The sequence below is a fragment of the Rhinoraja longicauda genome, chromosome 14, assembly GCF_053455715.1.
Source record: "Rhinoraja longicauda isolate Sanriku21f chromosome 14, sRhiLon1.1, whole genome shotgun sequence".
Lineage (NCBI taxonomy): Eukaryota > Metazoa > Chordata > Chondrichthyes > Rajiformes > Arhynchobatidae > Rhinoraja > Rhinoraja longicauda.
This window is the reverse complement of record NC_135966.1, coordinates 645,640-660,529: the sequence shown is the minus strand read 5'-3', so window position 1 is coordinate 660,529 and position 14,890 is coordinate 645,640. Positions and strand designations below refer to the sequence as shown.

General features: G+C 48.6%; 1 protein-coding gene across 2 annotated transcripts in view; it reads left to right on the top strand.

Moving 5' to 3' along the window:
* The window catches only part of LOC144599991 (glycine receptor subunit alphaZ1), a 78,874-nt gene that overhangs the window by 44,487 nt on the left and 19,497 nt on the right, over positions 1-14,890 (top strand). For both annotated transcript variants that reach the window (XM_078411285.1, XM_078411287.1), the window contains exons 4-6: positions 5,107-5,330; positions 10,261-10,343; positions 11,041-11,178. In XM_078411285.1, the coding sequence (XP_078267411.1) occupies positions 5,107-5,330; positions 10,261-10,343; positions 11,041-11,178 (445 nt within the window). The remainder of the gene's footprint in view (positions 1-5,106; positions 5,331-10,260; positions 10,344-11,040; positions 11,179-14,890) is intronic.

Genomic DNA, 14,890 nt, shown 5'->3' with positions numbered 1-14,890 from the left:
CTAAATACAGGAAACTGAGGTAGAGTGAAAAGCTTGTTGAAGTAACCGTGAGAACTCACCAGTGCAAAGCTTCCTGAATGCCAAGGGGCAATGGTCCCACTGGAAACAGGTCAAAGCTTCCTGAATGCCAAGGGGCGATGGTCCCACTGGAAACAGGTCAAAGCTTCCTGAATGCCAAGGGGCGATGGTCCCGCTGGAAACAGGTCAAAGCTTCCTGAATGCCAAGGGGCGATGGTCCCACTGGAAACAGGTCAAAGCTTCCTGAATGCCAAGGGGCGATGGTCCCGCTGGAAACAGGTCAAAGCTTCCTGAATGCCAAGGGGCGATGGTCCCGCTGGAAACAGGTCCCGTTTTGCTTCAGGAAGGAACTTCCTTTTGCTCGACACAAAAGGAACTGCAGATCCCGGAATCTTGAGCAAAACACAAAGTGCTGGAGGAACTCAAGGAGTGAGGCAGCACCTGTGGAGGGGATTGAGCAACTAGATCTCCTCAACTTGCTCAAAAAGGCCCACTTCAAAACTTCATCACTACTCCACTCACTCCGACCTGCGCGAGATAAACACTTGTGAGGTGTTTGCGCAGTAAATCGACCAGGACCAGGACCAGGACCAGGACCAGGACCAGGACTCAGACTCAGAACCATGACCAGAACCTGGACCAGGACCAGGACCAGGACCAGACCCACAACCAGGACCAGGACCAGGACCAGGACCAGAACCTGGACCAGGACCAGGACCAGGACCAGACCCAGACCCACAACCAGGACCAGGGCCAGACCCAGGACCAGACCCAGGACCAGGACCAGGACCAGACCCAGACCCACAACCAGGACCAGGACCAGACCCAGGACCAGACCCAGGACCAGGACCAGGACTCAGACTCAGAACCATGACCAGGACCAGACCCAGAACCAGAAGCAGACCTAGACCCAGACCCAGGACCAGACCCAGACCCACAACCAGGACCAGGACCAGGACCAGGACCAGGACCAGACCCAGGACCAGACTCAGACTCAGAACCACGACCAGGACCAGACCCAGAACCAGACCTAGACCCAGACCCAGACCCAGGACCAGGACCAGAACCAGAACCAGACCCAGAGAGAATGGACAGATGACGTCTCAGGTCAAGAACCTTCTTCAGACTTTGGATTAAGTTGCTCCAGTACTTTGTGTTTTTAAACCAGCATCTGTAGTTCCTTGTTTCTCCGTCACCAAGGGCTGACAGTTTCAGTTGTTTGACTCATTCCTACGGCATTTAGGAAAGGTCCCAGCTCCATGATTGTATTTATTCTTGAGTATTTATTTCTAACTGAGAGTGATGAAACATTTTGACAGCAAACTGCCCCATACCACATAGACACAAAGACCAGACTTCAATAATAAGTCATCAATTAAAATTGCTCAGAACTGATCGTGTAATTAAAAATCAGAATTTGAATGAAATTTTAACTAACACATTCTGTACCGATGGGAAATAGGAAGTTAAAAGCTGTTGCATTTAATGCAGAAACATGTGAGGCATTGTGCTTAGAGAGGTCAGACTGGGGCAGGACCTACACAGTCAATGCCCACTCCCAGGGGAGTGCTGTAGAATACAGAGACACAGAGACAGGGACACAGGGACACAGGGACACAGAGACACAGGGACACAGGGACACAGGGACACAGGGACACAGAGACACAGAGACACAGGGACACAGGGACACAGGGACACAGGGACACAGGGACACAGAGACACAGAGACAGGGACACAGGGACACAGGGACACAGAGACACAGGGACACAGGGACACAGGGACACAGGGACACAGGGACACAGGGACACAGAGACACAGGGACACAGGGACACAGGGACACAGGGACACAGAGACACAGGGACACAGGGACACAGAGACACAGGGACACAGGGACACAGAGACACAGAGACACAGGGACACAGGGACACAGGGACACAGAGACACAGGGACACAGGGACACAGGGACACAGGGACACAGGGACACAGGGACACAGGGACACAGGGACACAGAGACACAGGGACACAGGGACACAGGGACACAGAGACACAGGGACACAGAGACACAGGGACACAGGGACACAGGGACACAGGGACACAGGGACACAGGGACACAGGGACACAGGGACACAGAGACACAGGGACACAGGGACACAGGGACACAGAGACACAGGGACACAGGGACACAGAGACACAGAGACACAGGGACACAGAGACACAGGGACACAGGGACACAGGGACACAGGGACACAGGGACACAGAGACACAGGGACACAGGGACACAGGGACACAGGGACACAGAGACACAGAGTGATAGAGTCACAGAGACACAGGGACACAGGGACACAGGGACACAGGGACACAGAGACACAGGGACACAGAGACACAGGGACACAGGGACACAGTGACACAGGGACACAGGGACACAGGGACACAGGGACACAGGGACACAGAGTGATAGAGTCACAGAGACACAGAGACACAGGGACACAGAGACACAGAGTGATAGAGTCACAGAGACACAGGGACACAGGGACACAGAGACACAGAGACACAGAGACACAGAGTGATAGAGTCACAGAGACACAGAGACACAGGGACACAGGGACACAGAGACACAGGGACACAGAGACACAGAGACACAGGGACACAGAGACACAGGGACACAGGGATACAGGGACACAGGGACACAGAGTGATAGAGTCACAGAGACACAGGGACACAGGGACACAGAGTGATAGAGTCACAGAGACACAGGGACACAGGGACACAGGGACACAGGGACACAGGGACACAGGGACACAGAGTGATAGAGACACAGAGACACAGGGACACAGAGTGATAGAGACACAGGGACACAGGGACACAGGGACACAGGGACACAGGGACACAGAGTGATAGAGTCACAGAGACACAGGGACACAGGGACACAGAGTGATAGAGTCACAGAGACACAGACACAGGGACGCAGGGACACAGGGACACAGGGACACAGGGACACAGGGACACAGGGACACAGGGACACAGGGACACAGGGACACAGGGACACAGGGACACAGAGACACAGGGACACTGAGACACAGAGATGCTCCCTGAAAGTGGTGATATTACAGCTGGTCAAGACGTTGGTAAGACCACATTTGGTTACTGATTACAGTTCTGGTTGCTCTGCTATTGGAAGGATGTCATGAAACTGGGAATGGTTCCAAACAGATTTACAAGGATGTGTACTAGGTCTGGGTGGTTTAAGTTAGGAGAGACTGGGTCCTTTTTTCCAGAACATACAAGGCTGATGAGAGACCTTCAAGAAGTTTGTAAAATCACGAGGGGAGTAGCCAGAGTAGGAGAGTCAAAAACTAAAGGGCATACGTTTAAGGTGAGAGGGGAAAGTTTTAAAAGGCAACCTTTCCACACAGAGGGTGAGGAGCATATTGAACAAGCTGTTAGAGAAGTGGTAGAGGTGGTACAATTATGGTATTAAAATAATTTAGACAGGTTCATGGATAGGAAAGATTTATACTTAGGACCGAATGCAGACAAATGAGCCTAGCTCAGTTAGGCAACCTGGTCAGCATGGACAGATTGGGCTGAATGGCCTGTTTCCGTGCTCTATGACTCTGTGACTATTTTGCATTAGATGATCTTGCGATGTGGTGAAGTTGTCTTAAACTCTTACATTGAGGATAGAATGGCGCTAATGTCTCCTGAGTAGAAATCTGTCTCTGGACTGTTCAAAGTTTACATCCGAGTCACCATGGTTGTTACTGCTGCCTTTCCTTCACCTTCTGCCAGTTAATTTAATTGAACTACATTTGGAGATCGAAATTCCACGCACGTAGTAATGATCAGGCATTGAGCTCCACCTGATACTTTCATTTAGGCCAGACTGTCATCCATGGAGGATGGTTCTTTACCCCAAGCCGGTTCCAACAGTAGAACTAGTGGAATACCCAAACCAGCAGTGTTCTTCCAGGTCAACTTTAAAACTACGGGCCATCAGTGCAGAAGAACAAGAGTTATTGAAATATCCAAACGGGAAATGGTTGGAATAAGGAATGAGAGAGAGTCACATGGCAGCACGGTGGTGCAGTGGGTAGAGCTGCTGCCTCACGGCGCCAGAGGCCCGGGTAAGATCCTGACTACGGGCGCTGTCTGTACGGAGTTTGTACGTTCTCCCCGTGACCTGCGTGGGTTTTCTCCAAGATCTCCGGTTTTCTCCCACACTCCAAAGAAGTACAGGTTTGTAAGGCAATTGGCTTCTATAAATTGTAAATTGTCCATAGCGTGTGTCTGGATAGTGTTAGTGTGCGGGGATCGCTGGCAGGTGTGGGCAGGTGTGGGCCAAAGGGCCTGTTTCCACGTTGTATCTCTAAAACTCAACTAAAGTAAGAAAAGGCTGTGCTGCACAGCAACAGCCCCTTCGGCCCTTCTTGCCCATGTTGACCGTTGGCATACTGGGCCAATCCCAGTTACTTGCATTTGGCCCATGTCCATCTAAACCCTTCCTGCCCATCGATCTCACCAAACATCTTTCAAATTCTGAACTCTGGGAAGGGATCACGGCTCATAATTCAGATGATTTTAAAAGGAAAGTGGATGAAAATGTGAGAGAAAATCGTAGGAAAAGATTGAAAAGCTCATTCTGCCACCAAAAGGCAATTTCTTTGGCAATTCCAAAACGCACATCCTTCCAAGAATAAACCTCCATTTCCACGCATATATTCACACATCATTAGTGTGTGAACTGAATGGGATTACCTATGGTCACGATGCCTTCCATTCATCACCATTCCACACATCTACATGGACCCAACAAGCAGTGGATATATATTGTATGTTGTCATGTTCATGTCACCGCCGAGATTGCTGTGCATCAGTTGTCTGTGTCATTTGTCAAGTGCCCTTTGTCTTGTACCTGCACACTGTGGACGGCTCGATTGTAATCATGTATGGTCTTTCCGCTGACTGGATGGTACGCAACAAAGGCTTCTATTGGACCAAGGTACACGTGACAATGATAAACTAAAGCTGGATGGTAGATTCTCACATCGCCGTGGGACCACTTTAAACAGATTCTCTTTCTCCCTGCAGGATTACCGGTTAAACATCTTCCTGCGACAGCAATGGAACGACCCGCGATTGGCCTACGGCGAGTTTCCCGATAACTCCTTGGATCTCGATCCATCCATGTTGGATTCGATTTGGAAACCAGACTTGTTCTTTGCCAATGAGAAAGGTGCTCATTTTCACGAAATCACGACAGACAACAAGTTGCTGCGGATTTTTAAAACTGGTAACGTCCTCTACAGTATCAGGTAAGCAGCAGTCACATGGAACTGGGTGAGGAAATCACTCGGGCTGGTAACTGAGTGGTGACCATAACTGAGTGGCGGTCAGAACATGGAACTCAGTGTGGGTAGAGTATTATCCAAATGTATAAGATTATTAAGGAGTTGGACACGTTAGAGGCAGGAAACATGTTCCCAATGTTGGGGGAGTCCAGAACCAGGGGCCACAGTTTAAGAATAAGGGGTAGGCAATTTAGAACGGAGATGAGGAAGAACTTTTTCAGTCAGAGAGTGATGAAGGTGTGGAATTCTCTGCCTCAGAAGGCAGTGGAGGCCAGTTCGTTGGATGCTTTCAAGAGAGAGCTGGATAGAGCTCTTAAGGATAGCGGAGTCAGGGGGTATGGGGAGAAGGCAGGAACGGGGTACTGATTGAGAATGATCAGCCATGATCACATTGAATGGCGGTGCTGGCTCGAAGGGCCGAATGGCCTCCTCCTGCACCTATTGTCTATTGTCTGTTGTCTATTGTAAGCAGGCAAGTATCGCTAAGCAAAGCATTGGAAATAGTAGCAGAGATGATCAAAAATACTCAGCTGGTCAGGCAGCATCTAGAAGAGAAACCGTGTCCATGTTTCAGGCTTTTAAGGGTCAAGAGATTTTAATGGTCATGTATTTCAGGACCGGTCAATGAAGTCCTTACTTGCTGCAACCTTTCAGGTACATATCAAATAAGTAGACAATGAACAATGATACAATAACCTATCAGTTGTGCCAGGTAACCTGATATCAGGTAAGCAGGTAACATAAATAACCAGGTAACACATATCAAATAAAGATACTATAAACAACAATGCAATAGACTGCCAGGTAACCGGGGCTTAACAGTGCAAACCAAAGTAGTGGTGCAGACTTATACAGAGTCTACAGCAGTTTGGTGTTGAGCTGGGATGTGGTTAGTGCTGTACAGGGTGGGTCAGGGTGGGTCAGAGCGCTGTACAGGGTGGGTCAGAGCGCTGTACAGGGTGGGTCAGAGAGTTGTACATGGTGGGTCAGAGAGTTGTACATGGTGGGTCAGAGCGCTGTACAGGGTGGGTCAGAGAGTTGTACACGGTGGGTCAGAGAGTTGTACACGGTGGGTCAGGGTGGGTCAGAGCGCTGTACAGGGTGGGTCAGAGCGCTGTACAGGGTGGGTCAGAGAGTTGTACATGGTGGGTCAGAGAGTTGTACACGGTGGGTCAGGGTGGGTCAGAGCGCTGTACAGGGTGGGTCAGGGTGGGTCAGAGCGCTGTACAGGGTGGGTCAGAGAGTTGTACATGGTGGGTCAGAGCGCTGTACAGGGTGGGTCAGAGAGTTGTACACGGTGGGTCAGAGAGTTGTACACGGTGGGTCAAGGTGGGTCAGAGCGCTGTACAGGGTGGGTCAAAGCGCTGTACAGGGTGGGTCAGAGAGTTGTACACGGTGGGTCAGAGAGTTGTACACGGTGGGTCAAGGTGGGTCAGAGCACTGTACATGGTGGGTCAGAGCGCTGTACAGGGTGGGTCAGAGAGTTGTACACGGTGGGTCAGGGAGTTGTACAGGGTGGGTCAGAGTGCTGTACAGGGTGGGTCAGAGCACTGTACACGGTGGGTCAGAGAGTTGTACACGGTGGGTCAGGGAGTTGTACAGGGTGGGTCAGAGAGTTGTACACGGTGGGTCAAGGTGGGTCAGAGCGCTGTACAGGGTGGGTCAGAGCGCTGTACAGGGTGGGTCAGAGCGCTGTACAGGGTGGGTCAGAGCACTGTACACGGTGGGTCAGAGAGTTGTACACGGTGGGTCAGGGAGTTGTACAGGGTGGGTCAGAGAGTTGTACACGGTGGGTCAAGGTGGGTCAGAGCGCTGTACAGGGTGGGTCAGAGCGCTGTACAGGGTGGGTCAGAGCGCTGTACAGGGTGGGTCAGAGCGCTGTACAGGGTGGGTCAGAGCGCTGTACAGGGTGGGTCAGAGCGCTGTACAGGGTGGGTCAGAGTGCTGTACAGGGTGGGTCAGAGCACTGTACATGGTGGGTCAGAGAGTTGTACAGGGTGGGTCAGAGAGTTGTACACGGTGGGTCAATAGACAATAGACAATAGACAATAGGTGCAGGAGTAGGCCATTCAGCCCTTCGAGCCAGCACCGCCATTCAATGCGATCATGGCTGATCACTCAATCAGTACCCCGTTCCTGCCTTCTCCCCATACCCCCTCACTCCGCTATCCTCAAGAGCTCTATCCAGCTCTCTCTTGAAAGCATCCAACGAACTGGCCTCCACTGCCTTCTGAGGCAGAGAATTCCACACCTTCACCACCCTCTGACTGAAAAAGTTCTTCCTCATCTCCATTCTAAATGGCCTACCCCTTATTCTCAAACTGTGGCCCCTTGTTCTGGACTCCCCTAACATTGGGAACATGTTATCTGCCTCTAATGTGTCCAATCCCCTAATTATCTTATATGTTTCAATAAGATCCCCCCTCATCCTTCTAAATTCCAGTGTATACAAGCCCAATCGCTCCAGCCTTTCAACATACAAGGTGGGTCAGAGCACTGTACATGGTGGGTCAGAGCACTGTACACGGTGGGTCAAGGTGGTTGTTGGGGAGAAGCTGTTCTTGAACCTGGAGGTCACGGTTCTCAGGCTCCTGATATCCATCGGCCTGGAACCGCACACACAACTGTGATTGGGAAGGTGCTACAGGACGACTAGGAACCATGGAGTGGCCAACTGTAGTTATTGGTTCAGGGTTACAGCCAGCTTCCCAATATACATCTGGCTTGTGTTTTAACCACCATGGGAATTCTTTGTTCCTTTGGCTTTGAGAGTGCTGCATTATAAGGATCAGTCTCTGACACAGTCAATGGCCAGTGCCAGGTCCAGATTACTCTGGAGGATGCACTTTGTCCCATTATTCCACAGCTGCTAATAGGAGTTAATCTCTTCCCTTGCATTAGCCCCAAGCGTGTTTCATTCACAACCTGCTGCCTGGGTGCATGTAAACCTGTTTACTATGGGTCCATTTACAATGTCCATTGTGAAGTCTGTGTTGACTGGTATCCCCTGCAGACGTTTAAGATGAAGATATAAATTCAGCGTGGCAAGCTATGAGCTGTAAATAAGTAAACCTTTTAGCCCTTCAATATTGAAACCAACCTGATAAGAGCACAGTGGCGCAGTAGTAGAGTTGCTGCCTCACAGCGCCAGACCCGGGTTCAATCCTGACTATGGGCACTGTCTGTGCGGAGTTTGCACGTTCTCCCCGTGACCCGCGTGGATTTTCTCCGAGATCTTCGGTTTCCTCCCACACTCCAAAGACGTACAGGATTGCAGGATAATTAGCTTGGTATAAATGTAAAATTGTCCCTAGTGTGTGTAGGATAGTGTTGATGTGCGGGGATCGCTGGTCGGCACGGACTCAATGGGCCGAAGGGCCTGTTTCCGTACTGTATCTCTAAACTAAACTAAGCACCTTGCATCTCAGACAAAGATACTGATCTGTGAGTGAGGTGGAGATACTTCCTTGGTGGGAGTGGTGACAGAGAGCGTTAGCTGATGTAATTTGCTGCAGAATTATTGTGAGGACCTGCCCTCTCCACACCTAGCTTTAGATTATAACATGAATTACCTGCAGAACATTGACCATAACTTTGTTGAATGAGAAGATCATCTATGACATTAATTACCAAATAACTGGAATTGATGGAAGATGTTGGGCTGGCAAATACACAAGTGGCAGAAACTGTGGAGACCAATTAATGAAACGGTGACTGGTTTTATTGGACGATATTTTTGCTCAGACGCCCCTGACCTGAGTTGTCAGGGAGGGTGAACAGCTGACTTTATACGACAGGAGGTCTGTTTATACATGATTGTTCTTGCAGGTCCCCATGTGACAGAATAAGTGGACAGGATTCACGTTCCTGATGGTCACCCACCCCACCACCTCATCTGATTGGCTTTCAGCCAATTAGCCTCAACGGGTTGGCCAAACCCATAGACTATCAAAGACAGTCACAGAGTGCTGGAGTAACTCAGCGGGTCAGGCTACATCCTTAGAGAATGTGGATGGGTGACGTTTTGAGTCAGGACCCTTCTTCAAACACGTTGAGTTACTTCAGCTGTTTGTGTCTATCTTTGGTATAAACCAGCATCTCCAGTTCCTTCCGATTACATCTTAGATCACCATGTTTGCTGAAGGAATCCTCAGTCACTGTTTAAATCACGAGTCATGTGGCATTCCCAGAGCTGGCATCACGTTTATAAATGATCACAGCTGAGGTGTGATTGCGTTCAGCGTGTGGAACCTGTGTCTGTACCAGGGGGTGGGGGAGCTGCAGCTTCAGTGACTGGTCATCCCAGGGAACGGCCACTGCGTGTCCACCCACAGAGCTATGCCCAGCCACTGGTCATCTGCAAAATATTGGTCAAAGGTTTTTAGCTTTCCTTCTATTCCACCCCCCTCCCCCTCCAAATGATGCAATGGGAAATTATTATGGTTGATTGCAGAAATGAACTCATCAATCTGTGAAGGGGTTGGTGGGAAGTGTGACAGGGCAGTGCCCCTAACAGCTGGCCCAAGTCAATCAGAGAGAGGGTTATATGGACAGTCCATGCAAGGTCATACCCCAAACTATCGCCAGCCAACCTGCCAAGTGATGATTTAATTAGATGAGATGAGTAATTTCCATCTCCCTGAGGTTCTGCTGTTCAACGTTATGGCTCAATGTTCTACTGTGTCAGCAGTATCACCAACCAGCCACCTTGTGTGAAGTGGTCTGTCTGCTGGCACTAAACACTTAAACTAGACGAGCTGATTCACTGTTGCCCTGTTTGGTTCCCTGAACCCGATGGGGAAGATTTTGTTTCAGATTTTATCGTTCCAGTCAAAGAGCGTTTAGCATTTGGACTTTGTGCAAAATGCTACAATATATTTCTGCTTCTTCTCAGGTTGACTCTGAGCCTTGCCTGCCCGATGGACTTGAAGAACTTTCCAATGGACGTTCAAACTTGCATCATGCAACTTGAAAGCTGTGAGTGTTCTCGATTTATCTTGTCGTTCTGCTGCCAACACAGCACAATGCTTGCTGATGTTAATCAAACCCCGACACTCCCAATATCAGAACACAATGTGCATGTATAATTCTGGTGGTCTTGCATGTGATCACATCCAGTGGACTCGAGCGTGTTGGAAGTGACTGCAGATTCTTATATGGGCCGATATGCACTGGAATTTACAAGGATGAGAGGGGATCTTACAGAAACATAAAATTCTTAAGAGATTGGACAGGCTCGATGCAGGAAAAATGTTCCCAATGTTGGGGGAGTCCAGAACCAGAATAAGAGGTCGGCCATTTAGGACTGAGATGAGGAAAAACATTTTTATCCAGAGTGTTGTGAATCTGTGGAATTCTCTGCCACAGAAGGCAGTGGAGGCCAATTCACTGGATGTATTCAAGAGAGAGTTAGATTTAGCTCTTCTGGCTAACGGAATCAAGGGACATGGGGAGAAAGCAGGAATGGGGTATTGATTGTGAATAATCAGCCATGATCACATTGAATGGCAGTGCTGGCACGAAGGGCCGAATGGCCTACTCCTGCACCTATTTTCCATGTTTCTATGCTGGTTTAGACCAAAGATAGACACAAGAAACTGGAGTAACTCAGCGGGTCAGACAGCATCTCTGAAGAAAAGGACTAGTGGGGTTACTCTGTGACTTTGTTTTTCAGTTGGCTACACGATGAACGATCTGATATTCGAGTGGGACATGTCTGCTGCTGTCCAGGTGGCCGATGGACTAACCTTGCCACAGTTTCTTCTTAAAGAGGAAAAGGATCTGCGGTACTGCACTAAGCACTACAACACAGGTCAGGCATGGACCCAGTGATGGTCATTATATGCACTAAGCACTACAACACAGGTCAGGCATGGACCCAGTAATGGTCATTATATGCACTAAGCACTACAACACAGGTCAGGCATGGACCCAGTAATGGTCATTATATGCACTAAGCACTACAACACAGGTCAGGCATGGACCCAGTGATGGTCATTATATGCACTAAGCACTACAACACAGGTCAGGCATGGACCCAGTAATGGTCATTATATGCACTAAGCACAACAACACAGGTCAGGCATGGACCCAGTAATGGTCATTATATGCACCAAGCACTACAACACAGGTCAGGCATGGACCCAGTGATGGTCATTATATGCACCAAGCACTACAACACAGGTCAGGCATGGACCCAGTGATGGTCATTATATGCACCAAGCACTACAACACAGGTCAGGCATGGACCCAGTAATGGTCATTATATGCACTAAGCACTACAACACAGGTCAGGCATGGACCCAGTAATGGTCATTATATGCACCAAGCACTACAACACAGGTCAGGCATGGACCCAGTAATGGTCATTATATGCACCAAGCACTACAACACAGGTCAGGCATGGACCCAGTGATGGTCATTATATGCACTAAGCACTACAACACAGGTCAGGCATGGACCCAGTAATGGTCATTATATGCACCAAGCACTACAACACAGGTCAGGCATGGACCCAGTAATGGTCATTATATGCACTAAGCACTACAACACAGGTCAGGCATGGACCCAGTGATGGTCATTATGTGCAAACCACTTCTCACGCACCATTGTTTCCAAGAGTTCCACTGTCACTGTGTTCCTCAGAGAAGGCTCTGTGTTGTGCTTCAGAATCGTGTCACCTTCACAGCAGGAGAGGGCAAACACTCAACCAATAACTCTACCCATTCACACTAACGTGTTGATGTTATTCTCTATAAAACTAGAGAATATTTATTTTTATACCACACTGAGTTACACCATTGTAACTTGCCCTTGGAGCGTGTCATAGAATGAACATCAACTACCTGCCTGTGTCTGTTACTCTATGTTGAGTGAAACATTCTCAACACATCATGTCATTCTCTATTTTGATATTTGTGTTGATGGAGAGATCATTTTATCTTTAAGTGATGTTTACACTTCTACAATTCCCACAGGCTCTGTAGTTTACAAATCAAGTTTCAAAGTCCCTCAGAAGGGACCTTTTAGTCAAAAATGATGTTAATTATGGGGTTTGAGAGAAAAGATAGATCAGCAGACACGATGGGCCGAATGGCCTCAGCTGCTCCTATGTCTTAAGATTATTTGGCATTCAGTGATAACACAGAACATAGAATAAGGAAGAGGTCAGCACAGGCCCTTCGGCCCATCAGGTCAGTGTCAATCGTGATGCCAAATTACATTAATCTCCTCTGCCAGCAAGTGATCCAATAGACAATAGGTGCAGGAGGAGGCCATTCGGCCCTTCGAGCCACATCCCACCATTCCCTGCATATCCATGTGCCGATCTAAGAGCCTTTTAAATGTTGTTGTGGTCCCTGCCTCCACCTCGATGTATGGCAGTGCATTCAACGCACCCACCACCATCTATGTAAAACATCACTTCCCCACAAATCTCCTTGAAATGTTTGCCCCTCTCATCTGAGAACTATGCCCTCTAGTCTTTGGCATTCTCACTTTGGGGAAAAGATTCTGACTGTCTATCCTGTCTATCTGATCTATACACTAAAACTCTTGTTTGTTTATGTGTTTGTTCCTGAACTACAGCCAAAGCGGTGCACGATAGCGCAACAATTCTAGACCCACCTTACTCACCGTCATCCCTTTGGTGCTAATGGAAGAAGTTTCATTGAAATTAGTGTTATATTTTTAGAGTTATTCACATTTTAAAGTTTAAATCTATCTCCTAGGGAGGGAGGGAGAGGGGGGAGGGGGGATAAGGGGGGTTGAGGGGGATGGAGTGGGGGGGAGAGGAAGGGGGAGGGGAGGGGGAGAGGAGGGGGAGAGGAGGGGAGGGAGGAGAGGGTGCTGCACCAATGCAGGAGAGGTTTGGGCCCAACGGGTCCACTTGGTCTGGTAGTTTTATAAACCTATCAGGTCTCCCCTCAGCCTCCAGGGTTCCAGAGAAATCAATCCAAGTCTGTCCACCCTCTCCCAGTAGTATTCTGGTAAACCTCCTCTGTACCTTATCCAAAGCTTCCACATCCTTCCTGTAATGGGCAACCAGAAACATAGAAACATAGAAACATAGAAACATAGACAACAGGTGCAGGAGGAGGCCATTCGAACCAGCACCACATTCATTGTGATCATGGCTGATCGTCCACAATCAATAACCCGTGCCTGCCTTCTCCCCATACACCTTGATTCCACTAGCCCCTAGAGCTCTATCCAATTCTCTCTTAAATCCATCCAGTGAATTGGCCTCCACTTCCCTCTGTGGCAGAGAATCCCACAAATTCACAACTCTCTGGGTGAAAAAGTTTCTTCTCGCCTCAGTTTTAAATGGCCTCCCCTTAGCTGTTTCGTTCCGTTTGCTGTTTGAACTCCCTGTGTGTATCTAACTCTCTCTTGAAAACATCACTACATTCGGAACTGCACACAATAATCCAAACGTATCAGGAGCATGTGTTGTATGCGTTAAAGTGATTTATTTGGAAATGATATAAGGATAACGTGTAATATTTGCTCTGTATGTGTGCATTTAAAGCTCATCCTTGTCATCTTGCATACATATGTTTTGAAACCTTCACCTTTAAGGGAATTGGAATTCTGTTAATTGCACATGAAAGGAGTCAGGAGTTATGGGGAGAAGGCAGGAGAATGGGGTTAGGAGGGAGAGGTAGATTGAATGGCAGAGTAGACTTGATGGGCCGAATGGCCTAATTCTGCTGCTATCACTTATGAACTGATGGAGACTGGTGTCACTGGTGAAAACACGTGAACAATCCAGGAGAGTATAACAGGCGGCAGGGTGGTGCAGCGGTAGAGTTGCTGCCTTACAGCGTTTATAAGGCCAGAGACCCGGGTTTGATCCTGACTACGGGCGCCGTCTGTACGGAGTTTGTACGTTCTCCCCGTGACCGCGCGGGTTTTCACAGAGATCTTCAGTTTCCTCCCACACTCCAAAGACATACAGGTTTATAGGTTAATTGGCTTGGTATCAATTTAAATTGTCCCTGGTGTGTGTAGGATAATGATAGTGTGCGGGGATCGCTGGTCGGTACGGACTCGGTGGGCCGAAGGGCCTGTTTCCGCGCTGTATCTCTGAACTAAACCATAGCTGCAACTCCAAAGACACACGAGCATCAGAAACCAAGAGTTACTACGTCAGGCGTCACTCTCTGTGTCAGTCAGAGTCTGAGTGTAGGGGCAATGTCGGCCATAGTTATCGCGTGATTCTTTAAACAACTGATGTTCCTTTGTTCTCTTGTTTCCATCTAGTGGTTCATAGAATGCAGAGTGTATCATTTAAAGATGAATAATCCATCTTATCACACCATCATGAGTATGTATACTAACTATCAAAGCTTCTCTTCATTTGGTGAAAGATCTGTTTTATATTCATGGTCAACGTTTTCTGTCAAATGATCTCGACACTGACGGCATTCTGATGCACAGAGGGTCAGGCATCACTAAACTAAACCCAGCAGCTGGAAGCAACAAGGGGAGAACACACACATTAGCCTGCATGAAATAAGGAA